Raw genomic sequence first — 25,683 nt, forward strand, 5'->3', positions numbered from 1 at the left:
TACTGTGAATAAGACTGACCCATTAAACTACTGAGCAAAGAAATACAGACATAAACACCAACCACCAGCACTTAACATATATTTCTTTGACATCAACATTGAACTTTGTTATTGTGTGCTCTCAACGGAAGAGAGTGTAAGAGGGAGAGAGAGTGTTTGGCCAACGTTGAGAAATGAATTGATTGACAACAACTGGACATTTGCGATCTATATTGTGAGCAAATATTTAAACAGAGTGAGAGAGAGAGAGAGAGTGGGAGATGGCGTATATCAGAGAACTGTTATTCAAAAGGGAACTAATATCTGTTAGTGTGTAGTAAAGGGTATAAAACACAGATGGCGCCCTATCATTACTCTGTAAACATGCCAATTATATGGGAATAAAACACGAATTAAATGAAAACTAAAGGCACGAATACATAGAAAAAACCATGGTACAATAAGGAGGTAAAAATACAGAAATGCAGCCCTGAGGCTATGCCCGCATCCTGCTAAAATTTGCATGCAAACAAGTTATTTTAATTTATTCAATATTTTCCTCATTTTTAAAAACAGTTAAACCGGGCGAAAAATGAATGAAATGAACGAAAAATAAATAGGTCGATCTTTCAAGTACATGGCAAAAATTTGCGAATAGCTTCAATGCGCGTCCCGCACTATACGTTTCTTCCAGTCATTAATTTTGAAAATATTTTCTTTTAATTTTTCAAAACAATAAATACATACAAAAAATTGACAAAAGCCGGGCACACTTAGGAAAAAAAAGTTGAAATCAGCTGGTAGCTCTACCTTATTGTACCATGGAAAAAACTTTTTTTGCCAGGCTTAAGTCATCAGTAGTGGAATTCTCTAACTCATTTTTTGAGTTACCGACAAAAATCGGCAACTTTGTAACCCGAAATTTTAATATAAAAAATAAGTTAAAATTGACAACACTGGTATCTGTCGGTAGGTCTTAGCGACTACTTTGATTTCGTCGCTAACTTACCAACAAATTTCGTAAATTACCGAAATTATAAGCATTTTGATTTAACCGACTTTTGTGGGTAACTCAAAAAATGGGTTAGAGAATTCCACAACAGGTGGATTCTTCGGAAACGAACAAAGGCATCATAATTTTAGAATAAAAGAAGGGAGGACTATTAAGCCATATCGTTATAGTTTATTTATTATCCTCTCATTATCATCACAAAAAAAAAATTAGAAACAATCATCAATGCTGGGCAAAGTACCATCACAGTATTTCCAGGTAGACCAGGCAGTCCAACCTTGTTGTTTCAAAATCAGTTGGGCACACTTAACGGAGGGTTCAATGCTGTCGACCAAGAAATCATCACACTTAATGTTGCACTCATTGTAGGAGAAGGCACCCGAGGGTGGGGAGCACCAGTAGTAGTTGTTGATTTGGAAGATACCATAGTCGCGAGAGCCATTTGAATTCAAGGAACCAACAGCCATGGTATTATAGGCCGATTCATGTTCAGCAATACAGGTCCAGCGAGCCAATTGATCCTTGGGCACACCCAATCTATACATGGCCTTGGCCAAGGAACAGCGCGTGTAGACAGTGGCAAAAGTCGGGGAGACCAAGAGCACGGCGGCCAAGATGGCGAAGGTGAATTTGAACATTTTTGTTTTTTTTTTTCGGTTTAGTTACTTAATTTGCGAACAACCGAGAACTATGTTTGGTCGGGTGCCGCTGCAGGTTTTTATAGGAGAAAGTGAAAGTGGTCTACTCGTTATGCGATAAGCCAAGTACGTATGGATGTCAAGATTGATGGGCTGATATTTATGTTTGAATGGTTTATCATTTTCAGAATTTTCTAAAAACAGCTGTTGATATTTTTAGAACAATGGCTATTATCATCAGGGGATGTACTGCAGCAAAAATGTACGTCACTATTTTTTTAAGAAATAAAAATAGTTGGTCTATTCCAGAACTGCAAGAATGAAAAACTTCCCGGTTCTCCCCTTTAAAATTTCGAAAAAAATTCCAAAAATAGTAGATTCTGGTAGGTTCTGGAACAGAGCAAGTGTTTGGTTAAGAATGTTTCCCTTATTTTGATCAAGGAATCGAAAGTGCTGCCCAAATTGAAAGCATGGTACAATAAGGAGGTAGAATAGCTTCGTAAAACTACAGAAATACAGCCCTGAGGCTATGACCGCTTCCAGACAGAATTATTCAAAAATTATAGGCATCAAGTTGTTTTCATGAGTCAAATAGCGCGACATGACAGCTTCTAGACTCAATTCGGTCGTAAGTGCCAAATTCCATCCCATTTGGGCAAATATTAGATGTTTGGTGCACAATAGAAGGTAAATCGGACGACGGTATATATGGGAGCTATATCCAAATCTGAACCGATCTCGATAAAATTTAGCAAAGGTATTTCTGAGCTGTATTTGATAGATTTCCCCAAATATTGTTGTCACAGAGTGCAAAATATCAAATCGGATATAACAATATATATGGGAGCTATAGCTATATCTGAACCGATTTCGATTAAATTTGGCATACTTATTTTTAGGCCTAATTTCATTGCCTGTGCAAAATTCCATACTATTCGGGCTGATATTACACATTTGGTGCAGAATAAAAGGCAAATCGGACGAAGTTATATATGGGAGCTATATCTAAATTTTCACCGATTATCTCTAATTTCAATAGGATTTGTGCAAAATTTCATCTGGATCGGGTAAATAATGCGAATTGTACAGACAGACGGACATGCATAAATCGACTCAGAATGTGATTCTATGCAGATCATCAAAAGGAACTATGGGTCTATCTCGTTTCCTTTTGCCTGTTACAAACAAATGCACAAAGACATAATACCCTGACCACCTTGTGGTGTGGGGTATAAAAATCCGCGTTATTGCATGGCATGGCAATCCAACCTATTATCACAATCGGACCAACTATCGTCGCGTAATTGGTTTCCCACACAAAAATAATACCAGTCTGAGTTATTCTGGAACCATGTACAGGATGTAGTCGAATCTACAATTCTCTGGTCCAGTCGTTGCGATTAAATTCCATCAAATTCGGGTCGGACCCAATTCACACTACTGGGCGTTATTTTATGTACCCATCATTTTGTATTTTATCATTAACTTTTGGTCCTTCGAGGCCAATTTATACATCAGTGATTTAAGGTGGGAATACATAAATCGTTTATCTGGCTTAAGTCATCGGCTGGTTTCTTTGGAAATGACCAAAGGAGCCTAGTGCTAAAATCGAACTAAGTCAACCTAAAACTCCTTTGTTCGTCTATGAAGAAGCCAGCCGATGACTTCAGCCAGCCTAATATGCGCTTTATGTATTTCCACCCTTAAAGCCTCATATAAAGACAAAAGATCTGCATATATTTCACTTACCAGGAAGTAAGAATAATAATCTTAATTCACCTAACCTACTCATAGGCACAAAACAGAAGTTAGCCGATATGCAAAAATGCATCTGCCCTAAAAGTGTTTAAGAAGTTACAGGCCAAGAGCTTTCTCATCTGAGACGTCATATGCTCTTTAGCCTCTAGATTAAATTCCAACCAGTAACATAACCCAGCCTTATCGCATGGAAAAACGGGAGAACTTATCCCACTTTATGACTGCTTAAAAAAAGGAATACAAGTCAAGTCATACATTTCTTGGACGGGACATAAACAAAATACTTCGACATCTCTCCCCCTTCAGACAAGAAACCCACAGAAGGACAGCCAGGACATTTATTATAATAAAATCTCCCACCCAAAACACTTTTTTATCTCCTAAATAACCCGATTGGGCTATTCTAAGGCTGAAAATACATAAAGCGCTTATCTGGCTGGCTTAAGTCATCGGCTGGCTTCTTCGTAGATGAACAAAGGTGTATTAGGTTGACTTAGTTCGATTTTGGCCCTTTGTTCATTTCCGAAGAAGCCAGCCGATGACTTAAGCCAACCAGATAAGCGCTTTATGTATTTCCACCCTAAGGAATTTTTGCAGATAATCCCTTTAATTTCAGATTAAAAGACGGGATGAATATTATGCAATATCGTTATATTTTAATAATGTCCTCTCATTTCCATTCATTATCATCACAACAATTTAGAAGCAATCATCAATGCTAGGCAAAGTACCATCACAGTACTTCCAGGTGGACCAGGCAGTCCAGCCTTGTTGTTTCAAAATCAGTTGGGCACACTTAACGCTGGGTTCAATGCTGTCGACCAAGAAATCATCACACTTGATGTTACACTCATTGTAGGAGAAGGCCCCCGAGGGTGGAGAACACCAGTAGTAGTTGTTGATTTGGAAGATACCATAGTCGCGAGAGCCATTCGAATTCAAGGAACCAACAGCCATGGTATTATAGGCCGATTCATGTTCAGCAATACAGGTCCAGCGAGCCAATTGATCCTTGGGTACACCCAAACTGTACATGGCCTTGGCCAAGGAACAGCGAGTGTAGACGGTGGCAAAGGTCGGAGAGACCAAAAGCACGGCGGCCAAGATGGCGAAGGTGAATTTGAACATTTTAGCTTTTTTCGGTTTAGTTACTTAATTTGTGAACAAATGGGAACTAATGCCATTGGTCTTCCAATTGCAGTTTTTATAGGTCTGGAAATCCACACGACCTCAAAGATAAGAGAGCCGAAAATATTTATGATTGATGGTTTCAAAATTGTGATAATAAAAAAATTTATGTGTTTAATTTATTTTTAATATTTTTTTGAGATGACTATTTTAAGATATAATGGCATTGATATGTTTATTTAAAAAAATAAGCATTGCCGAAATATTGCGTATTTTTTCATGATTAATGATTGGTTTCTTCCGATTTAATGGATATATTATGCACACAGAGTGTTGGGATTCAGAGTTCCTTGAAGTTCCAAGGAGTATGACATTTTTCTTGGTTTTGGTTTTAATTCCGAAAAGCATTGATCATTAACGGTTTGTTCCAGAACTGCATGAATGTAAGAGTTTTTACTACGACAACCAATTTTCCCTTTATGAAATCGAAAGCAATTCCAAAAATAGTAAATTCTATCAGTTTCTAGATCAGAGCATGATCTTCTTTGAAAAGAATCAAAAATAAATAAAGACTCTTTAAAAGTAAAGCAATATTGCAATGAAGTGGCGCCCAACGGATTTATTTCTGTTTTATTCCAGTACCTGAAAGAATCTTCTACGTTGGCAATTTTTTTCGATACCATAAAGGGAAAATTGGTTATCGTAGTGAAAACTTTTATATTCTTGCAGTTTTGGAAAAGACCATTCGATTTGTAACACTAACTACCTGAATTAAAAATGTCACTGTTTTACTTTAGGCACAAATGACTACAGAACATGCCTTGAGGCTACTGTTATGAGCTATGGCCCGGAAAATAAAATCATTAAAAAATCCGCATGAAAGCGTTGTCAATTCATAATTTCATAATTCAAATTGATAAATTACTCTGCGAATTACTAACAAATCCCCCGTATTCTCTAAGTAAGGCATCCAGCGACAATTTCTTATTCCTAGATATCAAAAGAATATTCACTAGCGGGAAACTGGGACATGTTCGGGAGGACATGTTGCACTAATAGTGGTGCCAATGTTAGTCGTTTTGTACTTTTTAAGCGAATTTCATTAAATATAAAAAAATTGAACTTTGAGGTATGAGCAGGAGGCAACCATTTTTCCCTTATGACTACGTAAATGAAAATTCTCCATAACCCCTTCTTTACCATAAAATGTGTGTATTATAATGAAATGTAGGATGGGATTTAACCTTTGGGCAGCACTTTCTATCATGGTACATTAAAAAGCTAAGGTAGAGCTACCAGCTGATTACAATTTTTTGCTAAGTGTGTCCGACTTCTGCCAATTTTGTGTATGTATTTGTTCGTTTGAAAAATAAAAAACAATTTTTTTTCGAAATCAATGATTGGAAGACACTTAAATTGCGAGGCGCTCATTATTGATATTCAGCAGATTTGCCATGGAATTGAAAGATTGCAAATTTAGGATCATATTTTTAAGAGAACATCCAGCCATTTCATTCATCTTTCGCGCTATTTGACTCTTTTTAAAAATTAACAAAAAAATTCAAATAAATGAAAACAACTTGATGCCCATAATTTTAACCTTCACCACAAGGTGGTCAGGGTATTATGTCTTTGGGCATTTGTTTGTAACAGGCAAAGGGGAAATGAGATAGACATAGTTCCTTTTGATGATCTGCATAGAATCACATTCTTACTCGATTTATGCATGTCGTTCCGTCCGTCCGTCCGTCTGTCCATGTATTCTTGTAAACAAAGTACAGGTCGCATTAATTACCCGATCCATATGCAATTTTGCACAAATCGTTTGTTTGGTTCAAGGACGAACCCTATTGAAATTGGAGAAAATCGAGCAAGATTTAGATATAGCTGCCATACGTATCTCCGTCCGATTTGCCTTTTATTGTGCACCAAACGTGTAATATCAGCCCGAATAGTTTGGAATTTTGCACATACAATCAAATTAGGCCTAAAAATAAGTATGCCAAATTTGATCGAAATAGGTTCAGATATAGCTATAGCTCCCATATATATATTGTTCATCCGATTTGTTATATTTGTTCTCCACAGCCTTAATATGCACTCTATGACAACAATATTTGGGGAAATCTATCACATACAGCTCAGAAATATCTTTGCTAAATTTTATCGAGATCGGTTCAGATTTGGATATAGCTCCCATATATATAACTTCGTCCGATTTAGCTTTTATTGTGCACCAAACGTCTAATATTTGCCCAAATGGGATGGAATTTGGCACTTACGACCGAATTGAGTCTAGAAGCTGGTATGCCAAATTTGATAAAGATCGCTTCAGATATAGCTATAGCTCCCATATATATTGTTATATCCGATTTGTTATTTCTGTCCTCCGCAGCCGTAATATGCACTCTGTGACAACAATATTTGGGGAAATATATCAAATTCAGCTCAGAAATACCTTTGCTAAATTTCATTGAGATCGGTTCAGATTTGGATATGGCTCCCATATATAGCGTCGTCCGATTTACCGTATATTGTGCACCAAACCTCTATTATTTGCCCAAATGGGATGGAATTTGGCACTTACGACCGAATTGAGTCTAGAAGCTTGTATGCCAAATTTGATCGAAATCGGTTCAGATATAGCTATAGCTCCCATATATATTGTTATATCCGATTTGTTATTTTTGTCCTCCGCAGCCGTAATATGCACTCTGTGACAACAATATTTGGGGAAATATATCGAATTCATGTCAGAAATACCTTTGCTAAATTTTATCGAGATCGATTCAGATTTGGATATAGCTCCCATATATAACTTCGTCCGATTTACCTTTTATTGTGCACCAAACGTGTAATTTTAGCCCTAATAGGATGGAATTTGGCATTTACGACCGAATTGAATCTGGAAGCTAGTATGTCAAATTTGGTGAAGATCGGTTCAGATATAGCTATAGCTCCCATACATATTGTTCATCCGATTTGTTATTTTTGCCGTTCGCAGCCGTAATATGCACTCTGTAACAACAATATTTGGGGAAATATATCAAATAAAGCTCAGAAATACCTTTGCTAAATTTTATCGAGATCGGTTCAGATTTGGATATAGCTCCCATATATATAACTTCGTCCGATTTAGCTTTTATTGTGCACCAAACGTCTAATATTTGCCCAAATGGGATGGAATTTGGCACTTACGACCGAATTGAGTCTAGAAGCTGGTATGCCAAATTTGATAAAGATCGCTTCAGATATAGCTATAGCTCCCATATATATTGTTATATCCGATTTGTTATTTCTGTCCTCCGCAGCCGTAATATGCACTCTGTGACAACAATATTTGGGGAAATATATCAAATTCAGCTCAGAAATACCTTTGCTAAATTTCATTGAGATCGGTTCAGATTTGGATATGGCTCCCATATATAGCGTCGTCCGATTTACCGTATATTGTGCACCAAACCTCTATTATTTGCCCAAATGGGATGGAATTTGGCACTTACGACCGAATTGAGTCTAGAAGCTTGTATGCCAAATTTGATCGAAATCGGTTCAGATATAGCTATAGCTCCCATATATATTGTTATATCCGATTTGTTATTTTTGTCCTCCGCAGCCGTAATATGCACTCTGTGACAACAATATTTGGGGAAATATATCGAATTCATGTCAGAAATACCTTTGCTAAATTTTATCGAGATCGATTCAGATTTGGATATAGCTCCCATATATAACTTCGTCCGATTTACCTTTTATTGTGCACCAAACGTGTAATTTTAGCCCTAATAGGATGGAATTTGGCATTTACGACCGAATTGAATCTGGAAGCTAGTATGTCAAATTTGGTGAAGATCGGTTCAGATATAGCTATAGCTCCCATACATATTGTTCATCCGATTTGTTATTTTTGCCGTTCGCAGCCGTAATATGCACTCTGTAACAACAATATTTGGGGAAATATATCAAATAAAGCTCAGAAATACCTTTGCTAAATTTTATCGAGATCGGTTCAGATTTGGATATAGCTCCCATATATATAACTTCGTCCAATTTACCTTATATTGTGCACCAAACGTCTAATATTTGCCCAAATGGGATGGAATTTGGCACTTACGACCGAATTGAGTATAGAAGCTTGTATGTCAAATTTGATAGAAATCGGTTCAGATACAGCTATAGCTCCCACATATATTATTCATCCGATTTGTTATTTTTGTCCTCCGCAGCCGTAATATGCACTCTGTGACAACAATATTTGGGGAAATATATAAAATACAGCTCAGAAATATCTTTGCCAAATTTTATCGAGATCGGTTCAGATTTGGATATGGCTCCCATATATACCGTCGTCCGATTTACCTTTTATTGTGCGCCAAACGTGTAATTTTAGCCCAAATAGGATGAAATTTGGCACTTACGACCGAATTGAGTCCAGAAGCATATAATTTTGAATAATTCTGACAGGAAGCGGGCATAGCCTCAGGGCTGTATTTTTAGTTTTACGAAGCGGTTCTACCTGCTTATTGTACCATGCTTTCAATTTGGGCAGCACTTTCGATGTCTTGATCAAAATGGGGAAACACTCTTAACCAAACACTTGCTCTGTTCCAGGACCTACAAGAATCTACTATTTTGGCAATTTTTTTTCGAAAATACAAAGACAAAATCTTGCAGTTCTGGAAAAGACCAACTATTTTCTTTCTCTTAAAAAAATATTGACGTATATTTTCGCTGCAGTACACCCCCTAATGATAATAGCTATTCTTCTAAAAATATCAACAGCTGTCTTTAGAATATTCTAAAAATGATAAACCATTTAAACATAAATATCAGCCCCTCAATCTTGACATCCATACGTACTTGGCTTATCGCATAACGAGTACGGCCAACTTTCTCCTATAAAAACCTGCAGCGGCACCCGACCAAACATAGTTCTCATTTGTTCACAAATTAAGCAACTAAACCGAAGAAAAACAACAAAAATGTTCAAATTCACTTTCGCCATCTTGGCCGCCCTGCTCTTGGTCTCTCCGACCTTTGCCACCGTCTACACTCGCTGTTCCCTGGCTAAGGCCATGTACAGCTTGGGTGTACCCAAGGATCAATTGGCCCGCTGGACATGCATTGCTGAACATGAATCGGCCTATAATACCATGGCTGTTGGCTCCTTGAATTCGAATGGCTCTCGCGATTATGGCATCTTCCAAATCAACAACTACTACTGGTGTTCCCCACCCTCCGGTGCCTTCTCCTACAATGAGTGCAACATCAAGTGTGATGATTTCTTGGTCGACAGCATTGAACCCAGCGTTAAGTGTGCCCAGTTGATTTTGAAACAACAAGGTTGGACTGCCTGGTCCACCTGGAAATACTGTGATGGTACTTTGCCCAGCATTGATGATTGTTTCTAGGCGAATGGATTTTGAGTGTACGATGAAGAAGAGATTAATAACATTTTCATGATATTGCAAAATAAGACTGGTGTTTGAATTTTGTAAGGTCTTGGGTTCAGAAGTTTTAGAAATCCTGTAAAATGTGAACTGGGACCTCCATTTCTCAATTAGATGGCCTCTATAGATCTCCAGACTGGCAGTTGTGAATAAATTGGGTTTGAATTATTAATAGTTAAAGGTGAGAATACCTAAGACCTTTTTTTTTTGGTTGTCTTAAATCATCGGATGTTGGCTTCTTCAGGTAAAAGAACAAAGGAGCCTAGGGTAAGCCAGCATAAATTATTATCGTGCCCACCAGCCAATCAGACAGACAGACCGACGGACTGAGGGAAATCACTAGATCGACTCCAAATGTCCTGAAACGGATTTGGTCCAAAGAGACCTAGGTTCTAAAACCCTTAATTCGATGAGGCACGTTTTGGCGGTATCAAATGATATGCAGGGTGAAATAGAAAAAAAAAACTGCAACAAAGTCAAACGCCATAATTTTTAATTTTTTTTAAGGTCGGAAATAGCATCAAATTTTAGAATAAGTTTAGATTTGTTCGAATTGGTCACCTTTGGCACGAGGGTATGGCCTTCAAACGGCCATAGAAATCGTCACACGCTGCCCGAATGTTGCTCTGCGATATTTTGGCCCATTCCCGGCGAAGCACTTGCTTGAGGTGATCGACACTTAGGTATTTTTTTGGGCCAACCTTGCTCTCCAAAATACTCCAGACACAATAGTCCATCGGATTGGTATCCGGAGATTTTGGTGACCATTGTGGGCTGGAAATGAAACGAGGAACCTCATTTTGTAACCATTCTTGGATGGCGCGTTCTCAGTGCGATGGTTGTCCAAGGTCTGCGGGATGCCCAAGGCTTTAGTACAACCTCCAGAATATTTTCAAATCAAATTTTAGAATAAGTTTAGATTTGTTCGAATTGGTTACCTTTGGCACGAATTATGGCCTTCAAAACCGTCACACGCTGTCCGAATGTTGCTCTGCGATATTTTGGCCCATTCCCGGCGAAGCACTTGCTTGAGGTGTTCGACACTTAGGTATTTTTTGGTGCCAACCTTGCTTTCCAAAGTACTCCAGCCACAATAGCCCATCGGATTGGTATCCGGAGATTTTGGTGATCATTATGCGCTAGAAATGAAGCGATGAACCTCATTTTTTAACCATTCTTGGGTGGGGCGTCCTCAGTGCGATGGTTGTCCAAGGTCTGCGGCCAAAATGTTTGAGTGCCCCAGGGCTTTAATACAACCTCCAGAATATTTTTTGGCGATAATATTCGGCATTTATTCTGATGCCAAGGTCGATAAATACGAGCGGAGAGCGAAATGAAGCGAGGAACCTCATTTTGTAACCATTCTTGGGTGGCGGGTGCTCAGCGCGATGGTTGTCCAAGGTCGGCGGCCAAAATGTTTGAGTGCCCCAGGGCTTTAATACAACCTCCAGAATATTTTTTGGCGATAATATTCGGCATTTATTCTGATGCCAAGGTCGATAAATACGAGCGGAGAGCGAAAAGAAGCGAGGAACCTCATTTTTTAACCATTCTTGGGTGGCGCGTGTTCAGTGCGATGGTTGTCCAAGGTCTGCGGCCAAAATGTTTGAGTGCCCAAAGCTTTAATACAACCTGCAGAATATTTTCGCAATAATATTCGGTCGGCCACAGTCGATTAATACGAGTGGAGAGCGACCATTGGCTGTTATGGCAGCCCACACCATCTCCATGGCCGGCTCTTGAGTTCTGGTGGCCGGCCAACCAAAGGTGGCCACATTTTCAGCTGACCTCTTTGGACAGCGAATGTTTTCTCATCGGAGATAACCAAATTCTGCAGTTCACCACTTTCGACCACTTGCGAAGCAACTCTTTAGCTCTTTTGTGTCCACTCTTCTTTCTGTTGCGGTGTAAGTTCTTGCACTTTTTTGGAATTTCAATGGCTTTACCCTGAGCTCATTTTCCATTATTTGCCGAATGAAATATTGCGATATGTTCAGCTCACGAGCCATTTTTCGGCCACTGCGACGCGGGTTTCGAACAAGTCGCTTCTTTACTTTTCGAAGCATTTCTGCTGATGTTGCTGTTTTCTTCCGTCCACTTCCTTGAGGTCGGGCTACGCTACCAGTATCACGGCAACGAGCGATGGTAGGAGACACAAAAGATTTATTCACCTTCAAATGCTGGAGTGCTCTAGCCACTAGTGGTTTTCCAGACAAATATAAAGAAATCGGACTATCACGCTTGAATACCCTGACGAATAACTTTTTTTCTGGAAAATTCTCACCAAAATGCTTTTGTACGCTTCTAAGCAATATAATGACCTGTCACTGGTATAATTTTAACAGCTGTCGGAGAAGTGGTTTAAAAACGACAGCAGTCGGAAATTGGTTGCAGTTTTTTTCATCTCACTTCGTATATCCTCTTTAGCCATATGGCTGAGGGTATAATAAGTACAAAATTGCTAATTTGGCATATAAACACATGGATCCTGCAATGGCAGGGCTTACTTGGAAAATATAGGCCATTTTATGAGGCCTCTCCTTAATTCAGTCATCTTCCGTTTCGAGGCCTCCAAAAAGTTTTTTTGTTTTGTTTTCGAGGAGAACTTCGACTTGGCGGAATTTCCAGTTTTGATATTAAAAATATGCTTCTTCCTCCTCTCTCTGACATTTTCACAATCTCTCCCCTAATTTCAGGTAACAAAACTAAGTCGAACTGAAGCAACCGGTACGAGTCGCTCCACAACAAAACCAGCAACCACAGTCAAGCGAAGTACCGATGAAAAAGAGAAGCTACGTACAGCTAAAACCACCCTAAGCAAAACAAATGAGATCCGAAAATCGGTGGCAGTAAAGCCACCAAGCAATGAAAGGTCCACGGGGCGGACCACAACCTCTAAGGCAGCCACAACTAAGCCCTTGGCCACCAAATCTCAGATAAAAGCCCCAAACACTACAGCGACATCTACCAAGACAAACAGTAGAGTAACCGCCAACCAACCCCAGCAACCACAACAACAACAACGACGTGTTACCAAGGTTTCAAAATCCCCCTCCGTTTTAGGTTCTCCGGTCACCACACCTCGACAGCCTTTACGTGCCAAACACACCCCGGAAATCAAGGAGGCAGTGAAGAGAAATGCCATAGCCAAGACAAGTTCGGCGGCCACAGTTCCACCTAAACCAAATGCCGTATTGGATACCCATTCCAATGTCACCATTGCATCGCCACCACCTAAAAGAAAAAATGAGGTCCAGAAACCCCAGGAGGAAGTTCACGAAGAAGAGCTATCTAAGCCAAGCAAACTAACTCGCAAAGGCAGTCGTGTCCTGGCGCCCGACGAAATTGTGGTACTGAAACGAGAGTCGGCCAAAAAACGCAGCGAGGAGCAAATTCGACGCGATAGTGTGGTCCAATTGGAACCTAGACCTGTAGTGGCGCCCAAAGAGCCTGTGGCCTTTGAGGTGCCATTTAATGAGAGACAAAAGACCGCCAGAGAGAGAAGTAAAACGGAAAATTCTGAGGAGGGTCACAGTAAAAGAGAACGTTCCACTTCGAGAGTTCGACAGCCGAAAGAAACCAAAAACCAGGAGAAGGGAGAGGAAGAGGAAACGGAGATAAATTACTCCGATGATTTTGATTCGTATGAATCGGATTTTGAGACGGGATCTTCGAGGAAATCATCCGGCCCCAGCAGTGTTAGTAATACCGCAAGTGATGAAGATGAGGAGGAGGGGGAGGAGGAGACTACTTCCCTAAATGAAACCTCTTCAGAGGAAGAAGAATGCTCCGGTGACAAAATTCTAGACTCCGAGGAAGAGGAGGAAGACTCCGAAATAACCCAAGATCCCATTACGGTACTGCAACGGGACAAAGAACGCAAACTCGACTCGGGCCACTATGAATTGAACTCCCGACGCAATCCCAAATTGGCTGACATACCCAATCAATCTACCCAAAATTTGGTGGATAGTTTTGAAACCTTTAGCCTCAATGCCTCGGATCAATTGGATTCGGGTATTTCGGCATATGGTCCTTCAACGCTGACAAATATCTCAAAGGGTAATTTTCAAATCTTCTATGGAGGCTACAAAGATTTCCTCCGGAAACCCATACACAACAAACGGGGTGAGGATCTAATGGCCAAGATACAACTGGACACGCTGGAATTTCAGCTGTTCGACATGAAACCCATATCCTATGATGTTTTCATGCAAACCTTCGGTAAACTGAATACCTATCAAAGTTCCACCCAGACCCAGGATAATCTCATGAGTACGGAGTCGCAGACGGACAACTGGGAAATGCGTTCAATGTGGACCCAACATCCGGCCCAGTATGATTGGGAAATGGTAAAACAGCTGACCACAAATGTTAAGGGTTCGATTCTCGGGGGTGGGGTTTTGGGCCAGAACTGTTGTGGGGAATTGGAGGATGAAAATGATATCAAAACATCCTCTCAAGATGAACTGGAAAGAAGTTTGGAGGCCTTGAAGTTGTGGGAGAATCAAAAATCTCTAAGGAAGTTTCAAAATCAAGGTCGGATTCTTCGAAAACCCATAGATTATGAGGGGCTCAACAGTTTCCTTTTGAGATCCTCCATGGTGATAAATCAGATTCTGGGCTCGACGCTGCGGGAAAACCATTCTGATTCGGATGCCCAGCAATTGGGCCACCTGGAGCGCATTGTGGACTCCCGCCATGAATTGGATAGCAATTTCCTGAACACCCTAAGGGTGGTGAGAATTTTTTCCAATTCCAAACACAATTTGGTCATTACCGTCCATGAATCTCTACCCGAAACGGATGTCTATAAATCGGATTTTGCCCAACTTCTAATGGTTTGGTGTGTCAATGTCAACGATAAACCCAATCGTTTACTTTCCACCTGGAGTCAGGTGTCCCGGGTGGAGATATCCAATGACAGTGCTGATATTGTGGTGGCCAGCTTGAGGGATGGTTCGGTGGCCATGTGGGATTTAAGAGAAACCTATTCATTTTGTTCGAAACTGGATGGTTATCTGACACATTTTGCAGCTACCCAATCAATTGTGCCTTCGTTTGAAGGGGTGCAGGATAGAGGGGAGATCCTTATGGATTATGGTTCCTGTTTGGATGTGAGGAGTTTTAAAACGGCCAACAATAATTGGGCGCTGGCCAATGTCAACGGAAGCCGGACAAAGTCGCAGGTGAGTAACAGAATGTCAAAAACCCCGAAATGTCAATTTTTAAGGAGTTATGAGCATTTTAAAATTTGCTATTTTTCCTCTTTCAATAACTGCCTCTAAAATGATGCTAAAAACCCCGAAATGTCAATATTTAAGGAGTTATGAGCATTTTAAAATTGGCTATTTTTCCTCTTTCAATAACTGCCTCTAAAATGATGCTAAAAACCCCGAAATGTCAATATTTAAGGAGTTATGAGCATTTTAAAATTGGCTATTTTTCCTCTTTCAATAACTGCCTCTAAAATGATGCTAAAAACCCCGAAATGTCAATATTTAAGGAGTTATGAGCATTTTAAAATTGGCTATTTTTCCTCTTTCAATAACTGCCTCTAAAATGATGCTAAAAACCCCGAAATGTCAATATTTAAGGAGTTATGAGCATTTTAAAATTGGCTATTTTTCCTCTTTCAATAACTGCCTCTAAAATGATGCTAAAAACCCCGAAATGTCAATATTTAAGGAGTTATGAGCATTTTAAAATTGGCTATTTTTCCTCTTTCAATAACTGCCTCTAAAATGATGCTAAAAACCCCGAAATGTCAATATTTAAGGAGTTATGAGCATTTTAAAATTGGCTATTTTTCCTCTTTCAATAACTGCCTCTAAAATGATGCTAAAAACCCCGAAATGTCAATATTTAAGGAGTTATGAGCATTTTAAAATTGGCTATTTTTCCTCTTTCAATAACTGCCTCTAAAATGATGCTAAAAACCCCAAAATGTCAATATTTAAGGAGTTATGAGCATTTTAAAATTGGCTATTTTTCCTCTTCAAATATCTGCCTCTAAAATGATGCTAAAAACCCCGAAATGTCAATATTTAAGGAGTTATGAGCATTTTAAAATTGGCTATTTTTCCTCTTTCAATAACTGCCTCTAAAATGATGCTAAAAACCCCGAAATGTCAATATTTAAGGAGTTATGAGCATTTTAAAATTGGCTATTTTTCCTCTTTCAATAACTGCCTCTAAAATGATGCTAAAAACCCCAAAATGTCAATATTTAAGGAGTTATGAGCATTTTAAAATTGGCTATTTTTCCTCTTCAAATATCTGCCTCTAAAATGATGCTAAAAACCCCGAAATGTCAATATTTAAGGAGTTATGAGCATTTTAAAATTGGCTATTTTTCCTCTTTCAATAACTGCCTCTAAAATGATGCTAAAAACCCCGAAATGTCAATATTTAAGGAGTTATGAGCATTTTAAAATTGGCTATTTTTCCTCTTTCAATAACTGCCTCTAAAATGATGCTAAAAACCCCGAAATGTCAATATTTAAGGAGTTATGAGCATTTTAAAATTGGCTATTTTTCCTCTTTCAATAACTGCCTCTAAAATGATGCTAAAAACCCCGAAATGTCAATATTTAAGGAGTTATGAGCATTTTAAAATTGGCTATTTTTCCTCTTTCAATAACTGCCTCTAAAATGATGCTAAAAACCCCGAAATGTCAATATTTAAGGAGTTATGAGCATTTTAAAATTGGCTATTTTTCCTCTTTCAATAACTGCCTCTAAAATGATGCTAAAAACCCCGAAATGTCAATATTTAAGGAGTTATGAGCATTTTAAAATTGGCTATTTTTCCTCTTTCAATAACTGCCTCTAAAATGATGCTAAAAACCCCGAAATGTCAATATTTAAGGAGTTATGAGCATTTTAAAATTGGCTATTTTTCCTCTTTCAATAACTGCCTCTAAAATGATGCTAAAAACCCCAAAATGTCAATATTTAAGGAGTTATGAGCATTTTAAAATTGGCTATTTTTCCTCTTCAAATATCTGCCTCTAAAATGATGCTAAAAACCCCGAAATGTCAATATTTAAGGAGTTATGAGCATTTTAAAATTGGCTATTTTTCCTCTTTCAATAACTGCCTCTAAAATGATGCTAAAAACCCCGAAATGTCAATATTTAAGGAGTTATGAGCATTTTAAAATTGGCTATTTTTCCTCTTTCAATAACTGCCTCTAAAATGATGCTAAAAACCCCGAAATGTCAATATTTAAGGAGTTATGAGCATTTTAAAATTGGCTATTTTTCCTCTTTCAATAACTGCCTCTAAAATGATGCTAAAAACCCCGAAATGTCAATATTTAAGGAGTTATGAGCATTTTAAAATTGGCTATTTTTCCTCTTTCAATAACTGCCTCTAAAATGATGCTAAAAACCCCGAAATGTCAATATTTAAGGAGTTATGAGCATTTTAAAATTGGCTATTTTTCCTCTTTCAATAACTGCCTCTAAAATGATGCTAAAAACCCCGAAATGTCAATATTTAAGGAGTTATGAGCATTTTAAAATTGGCTATTTTTCCTCTTTCAATAACTGCCTCTAAAATGATGCTAAAAACCCCGAAATGTCAATATTTAAGGAGTTATGAGCATTTTAAAATTGGCTATTTTTCCTCTTTCAATAACTGCCTCTAAAATGATGCTAAAAACCCCGAAATGTCAATATTTAAGGAGTTATGAGCATTTTAAAATTGGCTATTTTTCCTCTTTCAATAACTGCCTCTAAAATGATGCTAAAAACCCCGAAATGTCAATATTTAAGGAGTTATGAGCATTTTAAAATTGGCTATTTTTCCTCTTTCAATAACTGCCTCTAAAATGATGCTAAAAACCCCAAAATGTCAATATTTAAGGAGTTATGAGCATTTTAAAATTGGCTATTTTTCCTCTTCAAATATCTGCCTCTAAAATGATGCTAAAAACCCCGAAATGTCAATATTTAAGGAGTTATGAGCATTTTAAAATTGGCTATTTTTCCTCTTTCAATAACTGCCTCTAAAATGATGCTAAAAACCCCGAAATGTCAATATTTAAGGAGTTATGAGCATTTTAAAATTGGCTATTTTTCCTCTTTCAATAACTGCCTCTAAAATGATGCTAAAAACCCCAAAATGTCAATATTTAAGGAGTTATGAGCATTTTAAAATTGGCTATTTTTCCTCTTCAAATATCTGCCTCTAAAATGATGCTAAAAACCCCGAAATGTCAATATTTAAGGAGTTATGAGCATTTTAAAATTGGCTATTTTTCCTCTTTCAATAACTGCCTCTAAAATGATGCTAAAAACCCCGAAATGTCAATATTTAAGGAGTTATGAGCATTTTAAAATTGGCTATTTTTCCTCTTTCAATAACTGCCTCTAAAATGATGCTAAAAACCCCGAAATGTCAATATTTAAGGAGTTATGAGCATTTTAAAATTGGCTATTTTTCCTCTTTCAATAACTGCCTCTAAAATGATGCTAAAAACCCCGAAATGTCAATATTTAAGGAGTTATGAGCATTTTAAAATTGGCTATTTTTCCTCTTTCAATAACTGCCTCTAAAATGATGCTAAAAACCCCAAAATGTCAATATTTAAGGAGTTATGAGCATTTTAAAATTGGCTATTTTTCCTCTTCAAATATCTGCCTCTAAAATGATGCTAAAAACCCCGAAATGTCAATATTTAAGGAGTTATGAGCATTTTAAAATTGGCTATTTTTCCTCTTTCAATAACTGCCTCTAAAATGATGCTAAAAACCCCGAAATGTCAATATTTAAGGAGTTATGAGCATTTTAAAATTGGCTATTTTTCCTCTTTCAATAACTGCCTCTAAAATGATGCTAAAAACCCCAAAATGTCAATATTTAAGGAGTTATGAGCATTTTAAAATTGGCTATTTTTCCTCTTCAAATATCTGCCTCTAAAATGATGCTAAAAACCCCGAAATGTCAATATTTAAGGAGTTATGAGCATTTTAAAATTGGCTATTTTTCCTCTTTCAATAACTGCCTCTAAAATGATGCTAAAAACCCCGAAATGTCAATATTTAAGGAGTTATGAGCATTTTAAAATTGGCTATTTTTCCTCTTTCAATAACTGCCTCTAAAATGATGCTAAAAACCCCGAAATGTCAATATTTAAGGAGTTATGAGCATTTTAAAATTGGCTATTTTTCCTCTTTCAATAACTGCCTCTAAAATGATGCTAAAAACCCCGAAATGTCAATATTTAAGGAGTTATGAGCATTTTAAAATTGGCTATTTTTCCTCTTTCAATAACTGCCTCTAAAATGATGCTAAAAACCCCGAAATGTCAATATTTAAGGAGTTATGAGCATTTTAAAATTGGCTATTTTTCCTCTTTCAATAACTGCCTCTAAAATGATGCTAAAAACCCCGAAATGTCAATATTTAAGGAGTTATGAGCATTTTAAAATTGGCTATTTTTCCTCTTTCAATAACTGCCTCTAAAATGATGCTAAAAACCCCGAAATGTCAATATTTAAGGAGTTATGAGCATTTTAAAATTGGCTATTTTTCCTCTTTCAATAACTGCCTCTAAAATGATGCTAAAAACCCCAAAATGTCAATATTTAAGGAGTTATGAGCATTTTAAAATTGGCTATTTTTCCTCTTCAAATATCTGCCTCTAAAATGATGCTAAAAACCCCGAAATGTCAATATTTAAGGAGTTATGAGCATTTTAAAATTGGCTATTTTTCCTCTTTCAATAACTGCCTCTAAAATGATGCTAAAAACCCCGAAATGTCAATATTTAAGGAGTTATGAGCATTTTAAAATTGGCTATTTTTCCTCTTTCAATAACTGCCTCTAAAATGATGCTAAAAACCCCAAAATGTCAATATTTAAGGAGTTATGAGCATTTTAAAATTGGCTATTTTTCCTCTTCAAATATCTGCCTCTAAAATGATGCTAAAAACCCCGAAATGTCAATATTTAAGGAGTTATGAGCATTTTAAAATTGGCTATTTTTCCTCTTTCAATAACTGCCTCTAAAATGATGCTAAAAACCCCGAAATGTCAATATTTAAGGAGTTATGAGCATTTTAAAATTGGCTATTTTTCCTCTTTCAATAACTGCCTCTAAAATGATGCTAAAAACCCCAAAATGTCAATATTTAAGGAGTTATGAGCATTTTAAAATTGGCTATTTTTCCTCTTCAAATATCTGCCTCTAAAATGATGCTAAAAACCCCGAAATGTCAATATTTAAGGAGTTATGAGCATTTTAAAATTGGCTATTTTTCCTCTTTCAATAACTGCCTCTAAAATGATGCTAAAAACCCCGAAATGTCAATATTTAAGGAGTTATGAGCATTTTAAAATTGGCTATTTTTCCTCTTTCAATAACTGCCTCTAAAATGATGCTAAAAACCCCGAAATGTCAATATTTAAGGAGTTATGAGCATTTTAAAATTGGCTATTTTTCCTCTTTCAATAACTGCCTCTAAAATGATGCTAAAAACCCCGAAATGTCAATATTTAAGGAGTTATGAGCATTTTAAAATTGGCTATTTTTCCTCTTTCAATAACTGCCTCTAAAATGATGCTAAAAACCCCGAAATGTCAATATTTAAGGAGTTATGAGCATTTTAAAATTGGCTATTTTTCCTCTTTCAATAACTGCCTCTAAAATGATGCTAAAAACCCCGAAATGTCAATATTTAAGGAGTTATGAGCATTTTAAAATTGGCTATTTTTCCTCTTTCAATAACTGCCTCTAAAATGATGCTAAAAACCCCAAAATGTCAATATTTAAGGAGTTATGAGCATTTTAAAATTGGCTATTTTTCCTCTTCAAATATCTGCCTCTAAAATGATGCTAAAAACCCCGAAATGTCAATATTTAAGGAGTTATGAGCATTTTAAAATTGGCTATTTTTCCTCTTTCAATAACTGCCTCTAAAATGATGCTAAAAACCCCGAAATGTCAATATTTAAGGAGTTATGAGCATTTTAAAATTGGCTATTTTTCCTCTTTCAATAACTGCCTCTAAAATGATGCTAAAAACCCCGAAATGTCAATATTTAAGGAGTTATGAGCATTTTAAAATTGGCTATTTTTCCTCTTTCAATAACTGCCTCTAAAATGATGCTAAAAACCCCGAAATGTCAATATTTAAGGAGTTATGAGCATTTTAAAATTGGCTATTTTTCCTCTTTCAATAACTGCCTCTAAAATGATGCTAAAAACCCCGAAATGTCAATATTTAAGGAGTTATGAGCATTTTAAAATTGGCTATTTTTCCTCTTTCAATAACTGCCTCTAAAATGATGCTAAAAACCCCGAAATGTCAATATTTAAGGAGTTATGAGCATTTTAAAATTGGCTATTTTTCCTCTTTCAATAACTGCCTCTAAAATGATGCTAAAAACCCCGAAATGTCAATATTTAAGGAGTTATGAGCATTTTAAAATTGGCTATTTTTCCTCTTTCAATAACTGCCTCTAAAATGATGCTAAAAACCCCGAAATGTCAATATTTAAGGAGTTATGAGCATTTTAAAATTGGCTATTTTTCCTCTTTCAATAACTGCCTCTAAAATGATGCTAAAAACCCCGAAATGTCAATATTTAAGGAGTTATGAGCATTTTAAAATTGGCTATTTTTCCTCTTTCAATAACTGCCACTAAAATGATGCTAAAAACCCCGAAATGTCAATATTTAAGGAGTTATGAGCATTTTAAAATTGGCTATTTTTCCTCTTTCAATAACTGCCTCTAAAATGATGCTAAAAACCCCGAAATGTCAATATTTAAGGAGTTATGAGCATTTTAAAATTGGCTATTTTTCCTCTCCAAATAACTGCCTCTAAAATGATGCTAAAAACCCCGAAATGTCAATATTTAAGGAGTTATGAGCATTTTAAAATTGGCTATTTTTCCTCTTCAAATAACTGCCTCTAAAATGATGCTAAAAACCCCGAAATGTCAATATTTAAGGAGTTATGAGCATTTTAAAATTGGCTATTTTTCCTCTTCAAATATCTGCCTCTAAAATGATGCTAAAAACCCCGAAATGTCAATATTTAAGGAGTTATGAGCATTTTAAAATTGGCTATTTTTCCTCTTTCAATAACTGCCTCTAAAATGATGCTAAAAACCCCGAAATGTCAATATTTAAGGAGTTATGAGCATTTTAAAATTGTCTATTTTTCCTCTTTCAATAACTGCCTCTAAAATGATGCTAAAAACCCCGAAATGTCAATATTTAAGGAGTTATGAGCATTTTAAAATTGGCTATTTTTCCTCTTTCAATAACTGCCTCTAAAATGATGCTAAAAACCCCGAAATGTCAATATTTAAGGAGTTATGAGCATTTTAAAATTGGCTATTTTTCCTCTTTCAATAACTGCCTCTAATATGATGCTAAAAACCCCGAAATGTCAATATTTAAGGAGTTATGAGCACTTTAAAATTGGCTATTTTTCCTCTTTCAATAACTGCCCTTAAAATGATGCTAAAAACCCCGAAATGTCAATATTTAAGGAGTTATGAGCATTTTAAAATTGGCTATTTTTCCTCTTTCAATAACTGCCTCTAAAATGATGCTAAAAACCCCGAAATGTCAATATTTAAGGAGTTATGAGCATTTTAAAATTGGCTATTTTTCCTCTTTCAATAACTGCCTCTAAAATGATGCTAAAAACCCCGAAATGTCAATATTTAAGGAGTTATGAGCATTTTAAAATTGGCTATTTTTCCTCTTTCAATAACTGCCTCTAAAATGATGCTAAAAACCCCGAAATGTCAATATTTAAGGAGTTATGAGCATTTTAAAATTGGCTATTTTTCCTCTCCAAATAACTGCCTCTAAAATGATGCTAAAAACCCCGAAATGTCAATATTTAAGGAGTTATGAGCATTTTAAAATTGGCTATTTTTCCTCTTTCAATAACTGCCACTAAAATGATGCTAAAAACCCCGAAATGTCAATATTTAAGGAGTTATGAGCATTTTAAAATTGGCTATTTTTCCTCTTTCAATAACTGCCTCTAAAATGATGCTAAAAACCCCGAAATGTCAATATTTAAGGAGTTATGAGCATTTTAAAATTGGCTATTTTTCCTCTCCAAATAACTGCCTCTAAAATGATGCTAAAAACCCCGAAATGTCAATATTTAAGGAGTTATGAGCATTTTAAAATTGGCTATTTTTCCTCTTTCAATAACTGCCACTAAAATGATGCTAAAAACCCCGAAATGTCAATATTTAAGGAGTTATGAGCATTTTAAAATTGGCTATTTTTCCTCTTTCAATAACTGCCTCTAAAATGATGCTAAAAACCCCGAAATGTCAATATTTAAGGAGTTATGAGCATTTTAAAATTGGCTATTTTTCCTCTCCAAATAACTGCCTCTAAAATGATGCTAAAAACCCCGAAATGTCAATATTTAAGGAGTTATGAGCATTTTAAAATTGGCTATTTTTCCTCTTCAAATAACTGCCTCTAAAATGATGCTAAAAACCCCGAAATGTCAATATTTAAGGAGTTATGAGCATTTTAAAATTGGCTATTTTTCCTCTTTCAATAACTGCCTCTAAAATGATGCTAAAAACCCCGAAATGTCAATATTTAAGGAGTTATGAGCATTTTAAAATTGGCTATTTTTCCTCTCCAATAACTGCCTCTAAAATGGTGCTAAAAACCCCGAAATGTCAATATTTAAGGAGTTATGAGCATTTTAAAATTGACTATTTTTCCTCTTTCAATAACTGCCTCTAAAATGATGCTAAAAACCCCGAAATGTCAATATTTAAGGAGTTATGAGCATTTTAAAATTGACTATTTTTCCTCTTTCAATAACTGCCTCTAAAATGATGCTAAAAACCCCGAAATGTCAATATTTAAGGAGTTATGAGCATTTTAAAATTGACTATTTTTCCTCTTTCAATAACTGCCTCTAAAATGATGCTAAAAACCCCAAAATGTCAATATTTAAGGAGTTATGAGCATTTTAAAATTGACTATTTTTCCTCTTTCAATAACTGCCTCTAAAATGATGCTAAAAACCCCGAAATGTCAATATTTAAGGAGTTATGAGCATTTTAAAATTGACTATTTTTCCTCTTTCAATAACTGCCTCTAAAATGATGCTAAAAACCCCGAAATGTCAATATTTAAGGAGTTATGAGCATTTTAAAATTGGCTATTTTTCCTCTTTCAATAACTGCCTCTAAAATGATGCTAAAAACCCCGAAATGTCAATATTTAAGGAGTTATGAGCATTTTAAAATTGGCTATTTTTCCTCTTCCAATAACTGCCTCTAAAATGATGCTAAAAACCCCGAAATGTCAATATTTAAGGAGTTATGAGCATTTTAAAATTGGCTATTTTTCCTCTTTCAATAACTGCCTCTAAAATGATGCTAAAAACCCCGAAATGTCAATATTTAAGGAGTTATGAGCATTTTAAAATTGGCTATTTTTCCTCTTCAATAACTGCCTCTAAAATGATGCTAAAAACCCCGAAATGTCAATATTTAAGGAGTTATGAGCATTTTAAAATTGGCTATTTTTCCTCTTTCAATAACTGCCTCTAAAATGATGCTAAAAACCCCGAAATGTCAATATTTAAGGAGTTATGAGCATTTTAAAATTGGCTATTTTTCCTCTTTCAATAACTGCCTCTAATATGATGCTAAAAACCCCGAAATGTCAATATTTAAGGAGTTATGAGCATTTTAAAATTGGCTATTTTTCCTCTTTCAATAACTGCCTCTAAAATGATGCTAAAAACCCCGAAATGTCAATATTTAAGGAGTTATGAGCATTTTAAAATTGGCTATTTTTCCTCTTTCAATAACTGCCTCTAAAATGATGCTAAAAACCCCGAAATGTCAATATTTAAGGAGTTATGAGCATTTTAAAATTGGCTATTTTTCCTCTTCAATAACTGCCTCTAAAATGATGCTAAAAACCCCGAAATGTCAATATTTAAGGAGTTATGAGCATTTTAAAATTGGCTATTTTTCCTCTTTCAATAACTGCCTCTAAAATGATGCTAAAAACCCCGAAATGTCAATATTTAAGGAGTTATGAGCATTTTAAAATTGACTATTTTTCCTCTTTCAATAACTGCCTCTAAAATGATGCTAAAAACCCCGAAATGTCAATATTTAAGGAGTTATGAGCATTTTAAAATTGACTATTTTTCCTCTTTCAATAACTGCCTCTAAAATGATGCTAAAAACCCCAAAATGTCAATATTTAAGGAGTTATGAGCATTTTAAAATTGACTATTTTTCCTCTTTCAATAACTGCCTCTAAAATGATGCTAAAAACCCCGAAATGTCAATATTTAAGGAGTTATGAGCATTTTAAAATTGACTATTTTTCCTCTTTCAATAACTGCCTCTAAAATGATGCTAAAAACCCCGAAATGTCAATATTTAAGGAGTTATGAGCATTTTAAAATTGACTATTTTTCCTCTTTCAATAACTGCCTCTAAAATGATGCTAAAAACCCCGAAATGTCAATATTTAAGGAGTTATGAGCATTTTAAAATTGACTATTTTTCCTCTTTCAATAACTGCCTCTAAAATGATGCTAAAAACCCCGAAATGTCAATATTTAAGGAGTTATGAGCATTTTAAAATTGACTATTTTTCCTCTTTCAATAACTGCCTCTAAAATGATGCTAAAAACCCCAAAATGTCAATATTTAAGGAGTTATGAGCATTTTAAAATTG

The 25,683-nt window shown here is 36.1% G+C and overlaps 4 protein-coding genes across 4 annotated transcripts in view; 2 read left to right on the forward strand and 2 right to left on the reverse strand.

The window, feature by feature from the left end:
- Positions 1–25,683, forward strand: part of LOC101888433 (uncharacterized) — a 79,908-nt gene that overhangs the window by 644 nt on the left and 53,581 nt on the right. The window contains exon 2 of the mRNA XM_059126262.1: positions 12,662–15,154. Within this exon, the coding sequence (XP_058982245.1) occupies positions 12,662–15,154 (2,493 nt within the window). The remainder of the gene's footprint in view (positions 1–12,661; positions 15,155–25,683) is intronic.
- LOC101888775 (lysozyme 2-like) lies at positions 1,174–1,664 on the reverse strand. Its single transcript, XM_005185318.2, has one exon. The coding sequence runs from the start codon at positions 1,627–1,629 to the stop codon at positions 1,201–1,203; it is 429 nt and encodes a 142-aa protein (XP_005185375.2). The 5' UTR covers positions 1,630–1,664; the 3' UTR covers positions 1,174–1,200.
- Positions 4,084–4,556, reverse strand: LOC101888599 (lysozyme 2-like). Its single transcript, XM_059126266.1, has one exon. It carries the CDS (start codon positions 4,513–4,515, stop codon positions 4,087–4,089), a length of 429 nt encoding a protein of 142 aa, XP_058982249.1. The 5' UTR covers positions 4,516–4,556; the 3' UTR covers positions 4,084–4,086.
- LOC101901759 (lysozyme 2-like) lies at positions 9,463–9,935 on the forward strand. Its single transcript, XM_005185309.3, has one exon. It carries the CDS (start codon positions 9,498–9,500, stop codon positions 9,924–9,926), a length of 429 nt encoding a protein of 142 aa, XP_005185366.1. The 5' UTR covers positions 9,463–9,497; the 3' UTR covers positions 9,927–9,935.

Source organism: Musca domestica, unplaced genomic scaffold (assembly GCF_030504385.1).
Source record: "Musca domestica strain aabys unplaced genomic scaffold, Musca_domestica.polishedcontigs.V.1.1 37, whole genome shotgun sequence".
Taxonomy (NCBI): domain Eukaryota; kingdom Metazoa; phylum Arthropoda; class Insecta; order Diptera; family Muscidae; genus Musca; species Musca domestica.

What these genes read in the sequence shown, in the direction of transcription:
- LOC101888775 (XM_005185318.2), bottom strand. Translation starts at nt 1,629, where the DNA reads ATGTTCAAATTCACCTTCGCCATCTTGGCCGCCGTGCTCTTGGTCTCC.
- LOC101901759 (XM_005185309.3), top strand. Translation starts at nt 9,498, where the DNA reads ATGTTCAAATTCACTTTCGCCATCTTGGCCGCCCTGCTCTTGGTCTCT.
- LOC101888599 (XM_059126266.1), bottom strand. Translation starts at nt 4,515, where the DNA reads ATGTTCAAATTCACCTTCGCCATCTTGGCCGCCGTGCTTTTGGTCTCT.